The 20078-nt window shown below is 39.1% G+C and overlaps 1 protein-coding gene across 1 annotated transcript in view; it reads right to left on the bottom strand.

Annotated features, from left to right (window-relative positions):
• Positions 1 to 20078, bottom strand: part of Efcab13 (EF-hand calcium binding domain 13) — a 76246-nt gene that overhangs the window by 11315 nt on the left and 44853 nt on the right. The window contains exons 16-25 of the mRNA XM_040748068.1: positions 18297 to 18365; positions 15815 to 15958; positions 15125 to 15196; positions 13586 to 13678; positions 10722 to 10772; positions 8269 to 8412; positions 8039 to 8110; positions 6835 to 6978; positions 3214 to 3285; positions 829 to 972 (exon numbers count right to left, since the gene is read on the bottom strand). Coding sequence (XP_040604002.1) covers positions 829 to 972; positions 3214 to 3285; positions 6835 to 6978; positions 8039 to 8110; positions 8269 to 8412; positions 10722 to 10772; positions 13586 to 13678; positions 15125 to 15196; positions 15815 to 15958; positions 18297 to 18365 — 1005 coding nt within the window. The remainder of the gene's footprint in view (positions 1 to 828; positions 973 to 3213; positions 3286 to 6834; positions 6979 to 8038; positions 8111 to 8268; positions 8413 to 10721; positions 10773 to 13585; positions 13679 to 15124; positions 15197 to 15814; positions 15959 to 18296; positions 18366 to 20078) is intronic.

Below are 20078 nucleotides of genomic sequence, written 5' to 3'. Positions count from 1 at the left end.
AGTAACAATTTATGAAAAAAGAGGAAATGAAAGAAAGCAGGAAGGGATATCTTGGAGGTTTAGAGGAAGTAAAGGGAAGAGAGAAATGTTGAAATTAAAATAAAGTCTCACCAGTGGCACATGCCTTGGGTTCTAGCACTCAGGAGGCAGAGACAGGTGGCTGGATCTCTGAGTTCAAGAGTGAGTTCCAGGACAACCAGGGCTACACAGGAAAACCCTGTCTCTAAAGGCCAAACAACAACAAAAAAATTACAGTCTCAAAAATTACAAACAAAAGGCCGGGCGGTGGTGGCGCACGCCTTTAATCCCAGCACTAGGGAGGCAGAGGCAGGCGGATCTCTGTGAGTTCGAGGCCGAGCTGGACCGATAGCCTCCAAAACAATACAGAGAAACCCTGTCTCGTAAAAACCAAAAAAAAATTACAAACAAAAAATTTTAAAGCAGGCTGAGCAAGTACTAAGGACAAGAGAGTAAGCAGCACTCCCGCTTGGCCTCTGCATCAGCTCCTGCCTCCAGGTCTCTGCCCTGCTTGAGTTCCTGCCCAAACTGCTTTCAATTCTGAACCGCTATAGGGAAGTTCGAGTGAAAATTCCATCCCCCCAAAAGTGGAGTAAATAAATAAAATATGTCCTTTAATACAAATGCATTAATTTAAAAAGAAAAAATATTCTTTTTTCTGAGAAAAGGAGGAGGAAGAGGAGGAAAAAGAAACAGGCTGGCTGCAGTTCCTTGGACACTTATGATGAGTGACACATAGCAATATGGCACCTTCACTCGTTTAAAGTAAAATATCCTAAAACTCTATTTTAAAATGAAATAGCTACTCACTGGGAGGAATAGTATTATCCAACACCTCCTGTATTTCACCATCTGTTAGGTGGATTCCTATAGCATTTAAATTTTGCTTGATGTCAGAAATGGCATTAAGATCGTTTCTGTCAATGTCAGTGTTGTAAAGCTTCTCTTTCTCTCCTGGGACGAGACAATGACTTTCAGTTAGAGAACCACAGAATTAGAAGAGAATTTATTCAACCTGGAAAAAATTGTACACTCTGCAGTTTAATCATAAGCCTAACATTGAAACACTGACTGACAAACATGGAAAGACTGTACATGGAAAGACTGTACCTTACCCAGCGCTGTGCCAGAGACTGTGGCCAGCACACGAGGAAGAGATAAAGTGCAACCATCTGCTAAATAAGAGGAAAATTTACCATCTATGGTAGACAATTCTGCCATTTGAAACATCTCCTAAAATCGTAATTTCATAAGATTATAGAGTATGAGGTAAATATAAACATTGTATTCTTGGGCCTGGAAAGATGGCTAGGTCATTAGGAGCTCCTCCAGAGGACCTGGGTTCAGTTCTCAGCACTCACACTGTGGCTCACAACTGTCTGTAACTGCCTTCTTTTGGCCTCCATGGCCACAAGACACACATGCAGTGCACAGATGTACATGCAGGTAAAACACCAATACACACAAAAGAGCAAAACAATAATTTTTAAAAATTAAACACCATATTCTTGTAGAAAAGAAGCAAAAAAGATAAACATTGTAATTTCATCTGTATTTTGAAACAAAACCAGAAAGACTTTTCATATATCTAAATCACTGAGGCATTTGGGATTCCATTTTTGTGCTTAAATACTGAAAGGTGTGTTGTTTATTACTATCTGTGAAAAATATATAGTATTTTTATATACATATGTATTTCCCCTTTACCTACACAGTTTTTATACCAACCTCATTGGAAGATAACCAATCTTATTTTGTATAGCAACCTGAAATGATACCACTATTTTGTAACTGTTTAACAAATGTTAAAGGTAATGAAGTCTATTTTTGGATTTTCTCTATCATTTCGATCTTTTCATGCAATGGTATCAAGTGACTTCATTATGAAGACTTTGTGGTACAAAGACATAAAGGCATGAGTACCTGGTGAGTTAGGCTTTTAGCAGCTCCTCCCTTTCAGAGTTTTCATGTTACTTTATATCTACAACAAGCTTGTCTGGTTCTACAAGGACGCTCTTGATGCCTTTATTGAGACTGTATCAAATACATATTTCAGGGAAAGTAACTGACATCTTATTGACCTTAAGATAGACCTCTCCAGAAAAGACATATTTTTCACTTTTTGTGTTCTTCAGGAATGGTTTAGAATTTTTGTTCTACAGAGTTTTGTACATTTCTTAGGAAGCAGATGAATAAAAATGTGTTTAAACATAATGGAAAAATCAGATATAGTGATACTGGGATTGCAGGTGTGCACCGCTATACCTACTGAAGCAGGGGGACTACTGAGTTTAAGGACAGACTGAGGGACATAGTGTATACCAGGACAGCCTGAACTATATGGCAAGACCCTGTTTCAAAAGCAAAATAACTATGGAATACTCTTCAGCCTCAAAAAATTGGGAATCCTGTCATTTGCAAAAACATGGGTGAACCTACGGGACATTTTACTTTGTGAAATTTCAGGCCCAGAATGACAATTCTTGGAGGATATCACTTGTGCAGAATCTAAAAACACTGTCATAGAAGCAGAGAGTGTGATGATGGCTGTCAGAAGGGAAAATATGATGCTGGACAAAGGGTACAAAGCTATAATTAGATATGATAATCTCTGAAAGTTTATCACAAAGCAGCAGTGGTTCCTGGACACTGAGGGCTAGAGTAGGAAGTGGGTCATTAAACAGCACAGTATTGCTCTTATGGGTGGTTTGTTCACATGTTGTTTATGGTAGCATTTACACACAGCCACATTGCTAACAAAGTTAATACATTATATGTTATTCATGAATTTGTGAAAAACACAGTATACAGTACTTGATAATGTGAAAAAATAATAGTCTTAAAGGCATATTCCACTCAATTTGCCAAATCTTTTAAAATTATTTCCCAACTATTCTTAATTTTCTAATAATTTCAGAAAATCAAATATGAATGCTGAATAGTCTCAGAGAACAAAGCATCATTGGATAATTTTCTATCACTCTCAGTAAAATTGACCACAATTCTAGGTCTACGTTACACTTAGTAATATTTGTGTCATAATTTAAAGAAAAGTAACAAATAATCTACCTTGTGCTGTTCTGCCTTCATATTGCATATTACTTGTGCTTTATCTAAAGCTAGGCTGTTTTAATATGTAAGCCACAGGTTGTCTTTCCAAACGTGAGCAGTAAAGACATTCTAAGTAAAACTCACGTTCAGATTTTACAGTCGTCAAGGTATCCACAAACTTGGTCAGAAAGTCTTCAATGGTAACTTTGCCTTTTTCTGTAAAGCAAGGTAAAATTTAGAAGACAAATTCTGGAAGCGAACAGTATTACATAGAGCTTGGGGGACAGAACTCAATTAAAGATGAAATCCCTACCAAACAGTATCAAATGGCTGAAAGAGTCATCTTTCAAAGAGGGATGCTAAAGTATTGTAGTTTACTATAGGAACTGAAGATGGGACTCTTGATCTAGATTTGCCACTCAATATTATCCACCCTTCCTTGAGATCATCGACTATTACTGATCCAGAAAAGTCTAATACAAACAAAAATAAGCAAAAAAGAGAACCTAGCATCCACACAAAGTTACTATGAAAAGAAAGCGAAACAAAATGTATGGGCTAGGCAGATGACTCTATTGGGAAAGTACACAAGTTCAGTTCCAAGAGCCCACATAAAAAAAATCACTCTCAGCCGGGCATTGGTGGTACACGCCTTTAATCCCAGCACTCGGGAGGCAGAGGCAGGTGGATCTCTGTGAGTTCGAGGGCAGCCTGGTCTACAGAGCAAGTTCCAGGACAGCCTCCAAAACAATATAGAGAAAAACTGTCTCGAAAAACCAAAAAAAAAAATTCACTCTCACTGGTGTGCATTTGGAATCCCAGTGCAAAAGAGTTGGGGACAGACAGATCCCTAAGGTAAACTGGCCAACCACTAAGCCAAATCAGTAAGTTCTAGGCCAATGACCAACCCCTACTCAAAAACAAGGTGGACGGCCCCTGAGGAGTAACACTGAGGCTGACCTTTAGACTCCAGATACATGTACACATGAAGCTATACACAGGGATGTGCACCACCTCTACATACATGAATACAAACACAAAGAAAATTACTGAAAGAAAAACACTAACAATCTAGATTCTACAACTGTAGAAAATAGTATAATCCTCACTTACAAGGGTAAAATTAAAGATGCCATGAGCCAGAAAGTCAGTCAGTTCCTATCTAAAGGAAATACTAAATTCTAACAGAAATTAAACATGCACGAATTAATTAAAAGAATAAATACATGAGTAAACTTATTCAAAATAATTATTTGTATAATTAAAAAACTGACTAACAAAAATACTACATAAATTGAGAGTGAAATTAAAATATTAATTCTTGCACTGTCTGAAAGATGGCAAATATAACTGAATTATTATTGTAATAAAGAGAAATAGAGTGGAACCTATTTCATTATAAAGAAAACCAAATTTCCAAGCTAAGAAAGAGATAACTGCCCTAATTGTTTAAATGAACAAGACAAAAGAAGACACACAAAAAAAAGAGAGAGAGAATAAGGAGAGGTATTTTTACTTGGTAAAATGATATTTATTTAAGCCCAAATATATTAGTAATATCATGAAATATAAGTTAGCCAAATATTAATCCAATGACATATTATTAGTAAGTCAATGGGGGAAGAACAAATTTTCCCTACAAAAAATTTAAATAATATAATTTTTGTTTATAATTGTCACATACACACACACACACACATATATATATATATATGACAACTATAAAATCATCAATTTTTTTGGAAATTTAGAAATATACTCCTGGGGCGGGCTAGAGAGATGGCTCAGAGATTAAGAGCACTGGCTGCTCTTCCAGAGATCTTGAGTTCATTTCCCAGAAACCACATGGTGGTTCACAACTATCTATGAGATCTGGTGCCCTCTTCTGGCATGCAAGCATATATGCAAGCAGAACACTATACATAAGAAATAAATCTTAGGAAGGAAGGAAGGAGAGAGGGAGGGAGGGAGGGAGGGAGGGAGGGAGGGGGGGGAGGGAGGGAGGGAGGAAGGAAGGAAGGAGGAAGGAAGGAAGGAAGGAAGGAAGAAAAATATACTTCTAAACCCAAAAGCCAAAAGAGAGATCACCGAAATTTTAAAACAGTTTAAACTACTGGGTTTGACATGTGAAGCAAACTTGTATCTAATTTAAATTAAATAAAAAAGAAACAAAACAAAACAAAAAAACAGTTTAAGCTGAGCAACAATGAAAATGCTACATATCAAAACTTGCTGGAATGTACTTAAATCAGTACTGGGCAGGAGTGTTCTTCCAGGACATATAGTACAAAAGCTTTAACTCCTTTAAATTATTTAGATAAATATTCATCACTAGATGTCATCAAAAGAAGAAAACAGAAAAAAGAACATGAATTTAAGAGATGGATCAATCAAGATAAAGGTTGTATTTTTGTTTCCAAAGAAAAATAAGACTGAAAATGATGTAGAGATCAACAGGGATTTTTAAAAAGGTTACATCCCAGTAACATGTGATGAAAATGAAGTATCATTATAGACGTGGCAGACAACAAAAAGATAAGAAGAAAGCAGCAATAATTACATTCAACGTGCTTTAAAGTGAAGAGAAAATGCACATGTTCTTCTAAAAGTCAGCCTACCAAAATTAAGAAAAGTGAATACCATCTAAAGTCACTCCACACAAAACTTTCAGTACTGGGTCCAAAGAGATTGCTCAGTGGTTAAGGCTGCTTATTACTATCCCAGAGGACCTGAGCTGGATTCCTAGCTCCCAACACCAGGCAACTCTGTCGGGTGTTTCATAAAAATGGCTTGGCTTCATCTTGCCCTAAGGTCTGCCAAGGTTAAAGACATAAGACCTAAAGGTCTAAGGTGTGGATATTGTAGGATGTCTTAGGCATAGATTTCTTATCTAAATAACAAGAGATTTAGTCTAAGACGAGGTTACTAAATGTTTGGAGAATTAAGGAAGAAAGCCTGTTTCTTTCTTGTATCTTGGTAAAGAAATTTTCCCCTTTTTGGTTGGGTATATAAGAATAAACTTGGGGCATTCAGCATTCACTGGATTGCCCTCCTGACTCTATTTTGTGCATGTGGGGCTACTACAGACGGCTCCCACTGCCTGTGACTCCATGCCCAGGGGATCTGATACCTCTGGCCTCCATGGTCACCACCTTCCCAACATGCACACACACACACACACAGAGTCTACGTACACAGGGTACACACACACATAGAATACACACACAGAGTACACACACACACTTAACTTTTAGAAAAGCCTTCACTTGTGAGTTCTACTAAACATTTGAGGAAGAAAATAAGACAGGATATTCTCCAAATCATTTTAAGAACTTGGTAAAGAAAACATCCAATCACACCTGTTTATAAAGTCATTCTGTACATTAGTAACTATCTGCATATCTGAGCCACTACTGTGGGCAGCAGCCCATATCATCCATGATGCAGCTTCTTCTGGGTTAGCACCTGGTTTGGAAGTACAGGAACCTGCTCTGCCTACAGGGAGAATCCTGGTTGATCACAGCCCATGAGAGTCCTCCATAAGCACTACCGCTGGCTTCCCACAGGCACAGGATGGGCCCTGGATTCCCTGATTTATTTGGTTCTGTGGAGTTCTGAGTTGGCACACCAGTAGGGTAGTGTGACCAGCCATCCCACTGCAGGTGGTACAGGATTACCCTCCACCCCATGTGCTCCACCCAGACATCTTTCTCCTTCACCTGGAGAGAACAGCCCATTTAAGGTGGGTAGATTACAAGTACGCACCACGCTCGGGAACATCTTTTAACACTTCATTCAGTATGGTTTCAGCTAAATGAAGGTCGTCATTCACCAGTAACTTCTTGAGGTCAGAGACATCAATTAGATCGTTCTGAAGAACTTGGAGAGCAGTTAGGAGTAGCTGCGTGGCTATAGACAGACAGTAGAAGGAAATGTTTCAACAGCAGACACCATGCACTACCCACCGTTTGACTCGGGTTGCATAAAATAATGGAAATGGACATGAACATTTGAACATAGCTTTAAACCAGGAGTTAACAATCATTAAAACCTTAGTGCTAAACACTGCTCTAAGCACTTTCAGCTTACCTATTTAATCTCACAATAATCTTAAAAGTAATCATTATACCCATTTTTTCAGATGAAGACTGAGGCTGGCAAGATTAAGTTGACTTGCTGTAATTACATTGGCAACTACATGATAAGAACAAGATTCAAACTCGGACAATACAGGTCCAAAACCAAAGCTTTTAAAGACTACACCTTTCAGACAGACACATTGGGGTCGTCAAACTATTCCTTGGCCTATTTATTACTTCACATGTGGCCCCTGAGACCACTCTGAGGAGTCACAAATAACCTTTAACCCAAAGATACACTGCAGTATCTAACTTAAGGCTGTGCTGCTGAAACAAGACAGGCGATACAACAAAAGGGCTAGCCTGAGGAGCAAAATGTAAACAGGCTGAAACAAGACAGGCGATACAACAAAAGGGCTAGCCTGAGGAGCAAAATGTAAACAGGCTGAAACAAGACAGGTGATACAACAAAAGGGCTAGCCTGAGGAGCAAAATGTAAACAGGCTGCCGTTTTGTTGTAAGTTATTAATAGACACCACTCTTGGGATCTGTTGACCCAGGAAGCATCTTCCTCCAGCACCCTGTCCTTCTTAGAAAGCCCACCATTGGCAGCTCCTCTGCTACACACACACACACACACACACACACACACACACACACACACACACACACACACACACAGACACACACACACACACATACACACACACACCACACACACACACACACATACACACACACACCACACACACACACACACACACCACACACACACACACACATACACACACACACACACACACTTCTTTAAAATACAAAACTAATTTAAATTTTCATAGATTACAAAGCAAATTTCCAGTCACCTTCTTGAACCAGAAGTATTCACATACCTATGGAATCCTGAAAGCTTGCAGTATTTTTCATTTCCGTTAAGAAATCTCTTAAGTCCACCTCCATGTTATCTAGAAGGTCAAAATCAAACATGCTGATATTAAAATGTTGTATTTAATCAGCACATGAAATTAAGATTCTGATTCATATGTACATTTTACATTTCCCAGGAGTATGAAAAATGAAGACTCTCTTAAGCCAAAAACAAAACAAAAACGTAACAGCTCACCACTGGTATCACAGTGCTCAAGAACTTCTTTGACGTCTTCTTCAGGTAAAATGGCATTCAAACACTGCAGGGCATGCTCCAAGTCAGATATAGTGATCTTGCCATTATCAACACGTGACAAGATGTCAGCAGCTTCTGTGATCTCTACAAAGAAAAATGTATCACATACTGTCATAAGAAAGTACATAAAGGGATGGGAATTGTGGTGCACATTTGTAGTCCCAGCACTCAGGAGGCAGAGGCAGGTGGATCTCCATGAGTCTGAGGCCAGCCTGGTATACATAGAGAGTTCCAGGACAGCCAAAGCCACATAATAGAGAACCTGTCTAAAAAAAAAAAACATACAGACAAACCAATTTATTTCAAACCTACTATTTACGGGAACCAAAAATCTAGAAGTAAAATATTTTCTGTTGGCAATGATGACCTCCTTATGTCTTGTTTTGTTTTGTTTTTGTTTTTTCGAGACAGGGTTTCTCTGTGTTGTTTTGGAGCCTGTCCTGGAACCCGCTCTGTAGACCAGGCTGGTCTTGAACTCACAGAGATCCACCTGCCTCTGCCTCCCAAGTGCTGGGATTAAAGGCATGTGCCACCAACGCCTGGAGACCTCCATATGTCAAACAATATTTAAATTTTTAAAAGTTTATGGCAAACAAATGGTGATGGATGTGCTATTTGTTTTCTGTTACTATCAAGCAACTTGGGAGTTAAACGTTTACTTCACTTTACAACTATAGTCCTTTGTGAAGGGAAGTCAGGGCAGGGACCTGCTCCATTTCATAGCGTTTCACTGTAAGCTCATCAGTCATCAATGTCCTCCTCAACCAGGGTCTTTTGCCCACAACAACCTCTACAGCCAAAATGGCAGTTCTATTACCTCAAACAATTTAAAATATAAAATATATTTTAAAGCATCAGTGCTTTAATTTTTTTAGCTATACCATTTCTCTTTTAACCCCAAAATGAAGCTGTGTATATTTCCCTACTCTGAAGTTATACAAAGGGATTCAAGCCTTCATGAAAGTCAGTTGGGAGAAAACACCCACCATCATCATCCTTTCCACTAACAGTCATTTTACAGTTACTAACAAGCGACATTGAAAAACCAATCCCTCTTTATCAAAGTTTCCTGTAAATTCCTTAATGAGAGAGACTGACGCTGCCGTCTCCGTAAACATAATTAAAGTCGATCACCTAATTGGTGCTATGAGAAAGGATACACAAGACCAATCTCAGATTAACCTCACATCATTAGTGCACGATAAACTTGGAATAAGGCTCTATGAAATGGAATATGACATCTAAGCCAAGCTCCTGGGTGGAGGAGGGAAGTAAGTTGTTCCAACAGGAAATATATACAAAGTAAATAGAGTACATAAAAACACCCACCCAAAAGCAATCTGAAGCAATTTAAATTATGGTAAGTATTATTGCTACATAATAAATACAAATGTAAGTATGATGAACAACAAAGCTAAAGAGATAAATCAGATCATTTATTCAATGAATATTTAAAATTATCGGTTATCATAAAAGATTCAAAACAATATCTGGCATACTAAATTTAATTAGCTATAAACATTAGCTTTTCTTAACAGTAAGATAAGAACCAAGATTTCACTGCATTCTAGAGCTACAATTATCCCTAGGCCAATGGCACTTCCAGGAAAATAGGAGGCAATAACATTAACCAAATAATTAAAACCATGAACAGCTATTTATGTGGAATAAGTACTGTGAAGCAGAAATGAACTAGTAAGATCACACAACAAAGGAAATTAATTTAAGCTATCAGATGAGGAAGAGGTGCCTCCAAGGAAGCAAGCTCGCCAGTAAATGTAAATGAGCAAAACAAATCAGGGAAGAATATGCCAAGAAGCAGAATATATCGATGTTTGGGAGTAAAAAGAAAGTATGGAATCTGTGATGGGGCAGGGGGAACCAATACACCTGAAGCTGTACAGACTGCAAAACAAATGGTGCAAAAAAAGAAAAAAGAAATGGTGCAAAGTAATGTTACATAATTATGGCATGTGTGCCATGGAAAACAGTATGGAGTTTTCTCAAAAAACTGAAGGCAGACCGTCTACATGACTCAGCTACACCTCTCCTGCACATCTGCCCAAAGACCTCATTCACAACAGCTAAGGAATGGAACCTAGATGTCCATGGATAAAGAAAATGTGGTTATCATATACTATGGAATTGTTTTCATCTGTAAAGAAAAATGGACTCATGACATTTTCAGAAAAAAATGAAGGAAAAGGGAAATTATGTAAAGAGAAGAAATGCAGACTCAGAGAAAAATAAATACCACATTTTCTCTCACAACCAAATTCTAGATTTGGGCAAGATACATTAGACATGCATAAACATTTGACAACCATCTAAAAACTCTCTTGCTGTATGAAATTCATATGTATGTATATATTGTACATAAAGTTCATACTCACCACTTATGGTTGGTAACTTCAGGTCTGGAGACAAAACTTCCTTTATAAGACCTAAAAACATAGAGTGAAACAGTGAAAGGAAGAACAGCATTGACCTTACCTACTCGGACAGGAAGCAAGGTGGCAAATCTCTTGATAACACTGACCAGTGATGACCATTCCCTCCTCAGGCAACCACAGTCTCATTCTGCACTCTCACTCTTTCTAGTTTCCTCTGTGATCTCCTTCTCCAACTCCTTCAATGTGGCAGTTCCTAAGATAACACGTGCCCCTGCTTTACTAGCTTCTTTTCAATAACGTATTGACTTACTGCTCTGAAATCAATCGCGTTCACCCTCCTTCCTTCCCTTCCTCTCTTTCTCACCCTCTCTTTTTCCTCTCTCATCTGCTGAGCTGCTAATCCTGGCACTTTTCCTATACACAATTCTCATTATCCCACATCCTTTCTACAGAGCTGTAAATCTATTTGAGGGATAGATCATAGAAAAGAAGTAATTCTGGTTTTTAATTTTTATTAGTTTATATGTATGGGATGTTCTGCTGGTATGTAGGTCAGTGACCACACAGCTATTACTTATGGAGGACAGAAGAGGGCATCAGATCTCCTAGAAGTGCGATTACAGACATTTGTGAGCTGTCCTGTGGGCGCATGGGAGAACAACCATCTCCCCAACTCTATTTGTGTAAACGGGTCTGGCTACAGTTGAAGAGTGCTTGAGGATAATTTATAATCAGCAGGATATTACTTGAAACAAAAGGTTGGTAAAAACACAGATAAATCATGCTTACCTTAATTTTTTGTCTGAGTAGGATGACATAACCTTACTAATGTCTATAACCATCCTAGAACCTTCATCCAGTGACTGATGGAAGCAGAGGCAAACACCCACAGTTAAACACTGAACTGAACCCAAGGAACCCAGTGACAGAGAGAGAAGAGTGATGAGCAAATTGGCAAAGAATGGACTGGCAAAACCAGCAGAGACAGCTGATCTGAACAAGGGGGAGCTCTTGGACCCAAGACCGACAACTGGGAGGCCAGCATGGGACTGATCCAGACCCCCTGAGTGTGAGAGTCAGTGAGGAGGCCTGGGCAACCTATGGGGCCCTGGGAAGTGGATCAGTGTTTATCCCTGGCATACAAACGGACTTCGTGTGTCCATAACACAAAGAGGGATGCTCTCTCACCCTGGACTCTTAGGGGAGTGCCTGGCCCCTGCCCTGAGTGAAATGACAGATTCTAGATATCCCCTATGTGGAAGGAAGTAGGGATAGAGTGGGAGGCTTGGGGGGGGGATGGTGGAGGGCTGCGGGAGGAAGGAAGGGAGAGGGAACTGGGACTGGCATGTGAAGCAAGCTATTGAAAATTAAAATAATAAAATAAAAATAAATACTTCCAAAATGGTAGGGTTGAAAATTTTTCTGGACCTGAGCACTGTTAACGCTTGGCCGAGATCACCAGCAATGGCAGTCGTGTTGACATAGGTACTGCAGGATGAGGATGCTTAGCCCATGCCTCTTGCTGCTACCCTCTAGATGTAGTCCTTTCTCATTGTTTCTAGCAACAAAAACTGTCCTGGAGTGCCAAATATACACTCAGGAAATTTTAGAGGGCAAGGCACTAGCCTATGGTAGTCAAACAAATCTACACACTGAGCGATTTCACTGGCTGTCCCTTTGGAAATTTTCAACTATTTTTTTGCTGAAATTCCATTCAAATGCAGTTAGTGACTTTCAAAATATAGTTAAGAATCATATAGATGATCAAGAAAATTGTTGTAAATAAACAGCTAATATAATTGACTACAAAATAAGCATGCTTCAATTGAATTATTCAACTTTACCTAATGGCCTTCAACAAGAAGGAGGGGTAGAAAAATCAGGAGAGGAGAGAGAAGGAGGTGGGAAATTACAGCATTAAGATCATCTAAAATACACACAAAAATGTATTAGTTGGGAAGGAAATTTATGTAGAAATAAACATCAGTTTGAAGACACACAACAGCATGGTGAAACAACCTGAGACCCAGTTTACAAGACAGCCCATGGGATCACCTAGGCATTTCATTGCATAACAAAATTCTTTAGGGTCTGGAGAGATGGCTCAGTGGTTAACAGCTCTTGCAGAGAACCCAGGTTCAATTCCCAGAACACACAAAGTGTCTCTCAACCATCTGAAACACCACTTCAGAAGATCAATGCCCCCTTGTGGTCTCCACAGGCACCTGTCATGCACACGATACATGTACATACATGCATACCAAACACTCATACATGTAAAATAAAAATAAATCTATCATTAAAAATCTTAATCCCCACTGCAGAGGCAGGTGGATCTCTGTGAGTTCAAGGTCAGTCCAGTCTACAGAGCAAGTTGCAGAACAGCTAGGGCTGTTATACATAGAAACTCTGTCTCAATAAACAAAAAAAAAATAATCTCTATGAATATGTAGTTCAAAATCTAATCTATACTACATAATATTCCAAAGTTCCATTATTAGGAACTATTAAGAATGAGTTGTTATCTGGTAATCCTTGACTAAATGTGTAGAAAGGGGGCTGAAGAGATGGCTCAGATACTCTGGAAGAGATACTCAGTTCTGTTCTCATGGGGCAGTTCACAACTTCCTGTGTCTCCAGATCCAGGGGGATCCAATGTCTCTGATCTCCTCCAGCACCTGAACTTGTGTGCACACACCCATACACAAAGACATCCACATAATTAAAAATAATCTTTAGGGGAAATCAGAAAAACAGTAATGTTAACTGTTAAAATGGAAAACACTTGGGTAAGATCCCTTAATTTAAAAAATGTAAAATGAATGTTAATTACAGGATGCTGGCTGTCTGCTTAATCAACTTACCCTTGACATTTTCCAGTCCCTCCAGAGGTCTGTCTTTATCAGACCGGTAACTTCTTTTTGTGGAGTCCAGCATATCAATGGCCTCTTTCAAAGCTACAAGTACAGAAAATGTGCAAATGGCATACACATACAATGTACACATATGGTGTATTCAATACATCACTCGGTTTGAGGATCTAAATTTCTGAGCACAGTCAGAATATCTATGACCTCTTTTAGCTTTCACTGCCCAGTATGACACTCACTAACCACATGTAAGTAGAGCACTCCACCTGACTCTGATGGTCTTCTTCATGCTAACCATCTTCTATCTAATCCTTTGATCATTATAGATAGACCCACCTCTCATTTTTTTAAGAGTCTACTATGTAGCCCAACCTGGGCTTACACTTGCAATCCTCCCACTATGCTCAGAGAACAACCTTTGTTTATGTTCAAAACTATATTGTAAAACCTAGGATTTGGACAGACTGTTTCAAAATATACACAAAAGCATACTACTTTTTCAGTTAAAAGTTCCCTTCATCCTCAAGCATCCTCCAAACCCAATTTTCCTCTTTCCACCTTCCTTCCCTGTATCCCTTGCTCCTGCCAGCTAACTTCACCTATCATTGAAAACAACCCTAATCTCCTCATGTTTAGTAGACATTTGAACTAGGAAGCCTACAGCCAATAAGCTCCTGTAACTAAGAGACAAGCAGAGAAAGGAGGCAAGAGACAGACAGACATTAAAACACAGAGGGAAAGAGAGCCTACATCTAAAATATACATCTAGAAAGGCTACCCTAATGATTCAGTGGGAGAAATAGATAATAAATTATTTAAATTATATGTAAAAGTAACCATGTTGATAGGTTTTTTTCTGGGTCCTTAGCCTATCTCTGCAGAAAATTTGATTTTGATTTTAAACCAACATATGAAAGTTTTAGAGGGGGCTGGAGAGATGGTTCAGTGATTAAGAGCACTGACTGTTCTTCCAAAAGACCTAGGTTCAGTTCCCAGCACCCACATAGCAGCTCACAATTGTCTGTGACTCCAGTTCCAGGGGACCTGACACCCATGCCCATAAGATAACAATAGAAGTTTTAAAAACTTGACTTTTAATGGACTAATGAAGTGATAGGCCCCTCCTGGAGACCTCACTCTCTAACTCAAGTAATCTAAAACTAGAAGTAAGAAGCATGGGGCAGCAGTGAAGCGACAACCCTGTGGGATTTAAATTACCTCCTAAGCTACTTTTAGGTCACGGGGAAAATCAACGCACAACTGGAATACTTAGAAAACAACAGGGACTGAGTAAAGCGCTCACTGCTCGAGCCACCAGGGGTCAATCTTGAGGCTCTACCTTGCTGAGCTTGTCAAATCTTAATCAGCTCCCAAGGCCCCACCTCTAAACACCACAGTCAGGTGAGTTTCCACTCTCTTCACAAATAACAACAGGTATGTAGAGCAAGCATTAAATATGATGCTTGACTAAATGACCTCTAAATGACTCCAAGTAGTTGTTGCCTTGTAATAGTTTTATTGAAAAGCTCTTACCAGTGAAGTTAGAAAATTCCCGAGTCTCTTTCAGGGCTTCCATACACTCTTTAACATTCACCATGTTGTCTTCTAGAAGAGAGAGGGGAGAGAGAGAGAGAGAGAGAGAGAGAGAGAGAGAGAGAGAGAGAGAGAGAGAGAGAGAGAGAGAGAGAGAGAGACGTGAAATATAAGAATTCCTGGGCAATGTGATTTTTCAAAAACTAGTATCAAAATAAACATTTTAAAATATCTATATTTATAAACACTTTATTTACAAAGTACCTTTGGGTCCCTTTTTGCCAACTGTTATTTCTTACCATAGCCCTACAAGGCTGCAGACATACCAGTTCCAAAATGGAATTCAAGTGCCAAGAGGGGCTGGTAACCTAAGTGGCAAAGCACTATTTCTGCTCAGGTAAAATTCTCAAGCCATTCTTCACTGAAAGGAGCAAGGCATCTGCAAGCAGAAGGATTCTAACAAGGGTGCTACCCACAGAACTTCGGCTTGTTTATTTAAAAGGCTTTTTTATTCATATAACTGCAAAAGAGTAGATTTTTAAAGGAAAAGTCCTTTTCAAAGATAATATTTTCAGAAACATAACCAAATATCTCTAGACATGCATACAATTTTTGCAGGTCCTCCTACAAAAAAAAAGACAAAACAAACCAAAAAACTTTATAAACACTGAGAAGAGTGCAAATACTCACCAGAAACCATGTCTGATTGACGGATTTTCTCTACTTCGTCTTTAAATAACGTAACCCCAAGATTTTCTAGAAAATCTTCCAAGTTCTCCTGAGCTACCTTCTCCCCTTCAACCGAATTCAGAGTTAAGGCTATGTCCTGAAACTCTAGAAATATATATTTAAAAAGACATTTTGATAATTGAACTGAGCTCTGGTTTATCAAAACAGAATAATAAAGACTTTTGTCTGTGCAGTCCATAGTTAATTATGAAATCCTGAGTTTAGGGTCTCAAGACAGTTCAGTGGATAATGGCATTTGCTACATAAGCCTGAAGAAAACCAGAGTTAAATCCCAAAAGTCCCAGTGGAAGGAGAGAATTAACACTTGAAAGTTGTTCTCTGACCTCCATACACCTGTTGTAGAATGTATGTGCCCATTTGCGTATATCACACACAAACATCATCATATACACACAACATCATCATCATCATATACCTTTATGCGTACATACTGAAGGAAAGCGCAGAAACTCATAAACACTATTTTCTGATGCTTCCAAGCTCTCCCATAAGTAGTCTAGGCATAGTAAGTTGGTAATGGAAAAAACATTCTGGAAGTCAAATTCCCATATGCCAGCAAACTTCCAAATAGGCTTTTCCAAAGACAGCGGCCTCAGTTCCATTGTACTAACTCTTTCTTGCCCTTTATAACCCTTCCTAGAAGTTCCCAGCCCTATTCTGCACTGGGTGGCGATGCCATCTTCCTCATCTCTGTGGCCATCTCTCAGATTCAGGTTCCCAACCAACATCAGCACATCGTGACTACGTTTACTTTGCTCCCCACCTTATAAAATATCAACAATCCTGAGCAAGTCTTTCAGAGCACTGCCCCCCATTTCAAAATGAGATATAAAGTTGCAGCTCTTTATTCGATAAACAATATACTCCCAATACCATGTTCTAAGTTGTACATGACTTACTACATTGGATCCTAACAGTTCTATAAACATGATGCCATTAGCTTCTTAATTCTGAAGATAAGGAAGTGAAATTAAGGGGCAGATAACATAAAAAAACAAGTATTGAACTACAGAAAGGCGATGAGGAATGTCTAACAAAGGAAACAGTAGATTTACGAGAGATTCTATAAAATAAAGCAATCCATAGAATAGTTCTAAAGTATTTTATACCTGGAAACTTTTTTTAAAAACTAATAAAGGGGCTGGAGAAATGGCTCAGCAGTTAAGAGCACTGACTGCTTTTATAGAGGACCAAAGTTCAGTTCCCCACACCCACATAGTGACTCACAACTATCCATAACTCCAGATCAAAGGGATCCAATGCTCCCTTTGAACTTCCAAAAGCACTAGACACACACATGTCATTATATCAGTAGGCAACACACTCACACACAAAATAAAAATAAATCTTAAAAAACTTGCAGATTTCCCAGAATCCAAGAAGTGAAGATGGAATTTAAAATATCTTTTAATAGACTGTTTTTTGTTTTCTTTGAGACAGGGTTTCTCTGTATTGTTTTGGAGGCTGTCCTGGAACTTGCTCTGTAGACCAGGCTGGCCTCGAACTCCCAGAGATCTGCCTGCCTCTGCCTCCCGAGTGCTGGGATTAAAGGCGTGTGCCACCAACACCCGGCTTAAACTGTTTTTTTTTTAAGTCTTTTTCTTCTGAAAGAAGTGCCAATTTCTAATCAAACAAAGCTTTGCCTGCCTTACATCAGAATAATGCAAATGTGTTAGCTAGAAATCAAAGCAAATTATCAAAAAATCAGTTTAAACAGTCATAAGTAATCTACTTATCTTCATTTTTTGTCTTTTTTTTTGCATTTTTGAGGCAGGGTTCCTCTGTATTGTTTTGGAGGCTGTCCTAGAACTCGCTCTGTAGACCAGGCTGGCCAGGAACTCACAGAGATCTGCCTGCCTCTACCTCCCGAGTGCTGGGATTAAAGGTGTGTGCCACCAAAGTCCCCGGCTATTTTTTTTTTGTCTTTCTTAACTATCACTAGGGTATGAAACCCAGGATCTCAGTGCACATTAGGCAAGGGCTCTACCAAGCTACAATCCCAGATTTGACATCTTTTCTCTTCATCCTTCTCCTTCCCCCCTCATATTTATTGCATGTGTGTGGTATGCTTGTATGTGTGTTCACATATGTGAGGCTATATGCATATGGAGATTCAGGGGTACATGTGTACATGCATGTCCAGATTGAGTGATGATGAGTCTTCCTCATTCACTCTTCGCTGTATTCATTGAGGCAGGATCTCTCCACTGAAATCAGAGTTCATCGATATGGTTAGGCTAGCTAGCCAATTTACTCTGAGTGTCCCAGGTCTCTGCCTCCTAAGAGTTAGAATTATAGGCAGACGCCGTATCTACCTGGCATTTTCATGTGTTCTAAGGATCCAAACTCAGATTCTCAGGCGTATACAGCAACACTTTATCAGCAGAGCCATCTTCCCACCCCACTCCAAACCCATATTTACCTTTTGCCCTGAGGGTGTCCCGCATATCCTTTACTACTTTTGAAAATTCTTCAAGTTGTACTTTGTCACCTTTTGAGGGAAAAATGTTTTATTAGATTACCCTCATTAAGCAAAAGTCAGAGCCAATGAAGCAAGCTTATAAAAATGTAAATTATCTGGTATATGCTTCAGAATCATATTTTTTAGTAACAGGTTGATTTATGGGAAGAGCGCAAAGACTATAAAATGTAAAATGAGTTTTCAATTTCCATCAATTAATAGAAACCATACGATCCATAGTCATATAAAATGCAAATACAGTCCTAAATAAAAATAAGAGTTAGGTATCAGTCTTAGTTTATGGTTTGCCTGACAGACAACCCAAAAGGCTCTTTGAACATAAAATCTAACAGGAGCTTTTATTTAGGCAAGAGCATGCAAGTACCAGACTACTGCCAAGGGATGAACATGGGAGGCAGAAGCAACTTTATTTCCTAACGACCATCCAGGAAGCTTAGGCTGGAGGCTTAAAATTATTGTGGTTGATGGTCGAAAACTAGAACAAAGCACAGGGACCAGCAAGGCGCATGCCCATGCAGTCAGAATCCTACTTTACAGGTTTCCAATGTAGCTATAAATATTATATCTTGTCTTTCATCCACCATATGTTTTAAATTATCTCTTGAATTCCTAGGAACTACATAATAAAATTGTATTCCTCTACTGCAGTACGCTTTGCTGTTTCTTATAGAAACATCCAGAATCTACCTAACTACAAATGCCTCTTAATCTGTCAGCTATCCTGACTAATGTAATAATAAAATGTTACCATAAAGTTTGAACAGACACCCTATCTTCTTTTTTCTTGGGCATGTTCTTGCCAGGTAGTACCTACTTGCTGTTAACACACTACACAACATGAATGTATTGAAATAAAAAATATACTTATGTTTAATATAGAACAGCCAAATTATATGAACTTTCTTTATAGTTACTAAGTCTATGTATTATCATTTCAGCTGTCAGACACTCCACCTCATTGAGATCTGAATCTGGAGGAGGCATGGAGGTCTTTGCACTCACAGGTAAACACTGAGGAAACCTGGAATGCTAAGGCCACAGGGTTGTTCCCTCAAGGGAAGGAACACAAAACCTGTTATCCAATCAAAAGGCTGGAGTTGGCATGCTTTCTATCCTGGTGGCTTTGCACTCATCTGTGTGGATACTTTGCTAGCACTAGACCCTCTCCCAGATCCTTATCATAAATTTGTTTTTCCTCAGTCAGTCTTTGTGGATTTTACAAAGAGTTTTGATGGAGTCACGTCTGAACTTTATTTAGATTACTTTGTTCCTTAAGGACATTTGTGTATGTTTTGTTGTGCATGCAGTATATGGTTAATTATTGCCATAATAATTTTCACCAAATATACCTAAAATAAACCACTTGGAGTCAGTTCTGGAGTTTGACTTCTGGAGTGGCTGAACCAACACTGGCTACTGAGTCACACTGAGCTGAACTGCCTTTTCTCTCTCTCTCTCTCTCTCTCTCTCTCTCTCTCTCTCTCTCTCTCTCTCTCTCTCTCTCTCTCTCTCTCTCTCTCTCTCTCTCTCTCTCTCTCTCTCTCTCTCTCTCTCTCTCTCTCTCTCTCTTACAGATTGTCACTCTGCTGGCCATGAAGATCGCAGAGAACCCCTCCCGAATCTATAAAACTGCTGGGGAAAAAAACAGAGGAAATGTTCTGTGCCACCTGCTCTAGGCAGAGAATTCTTAGGTATAACCTGACAGCACAGCTGACCACCCAA

The sequence above is a fragment of the Mesocricetus auratus genome, unplaced genomic scaffold (genome assembly GCF_017639785.1).
Source record: "Mesocricetus auratus isolate SY011 unplaced genomic scaffold, BCM_Maur_2.0 Super-Scaffold_100007, whole genome shotgun sequence".
Taxonomy (NCBI): domain Eukaryota; kingdom Metazoa; phylum Chordata; class Mammalia; order Rodentia; family Cricetidae; genus Mesocricetus; species Mesocricetus auratus.
The sequence above is the reverse complement of the archived record's forward strand: the minus strand, read 5'-3'. Positions and strand labels throughout refer to the sequence as shown.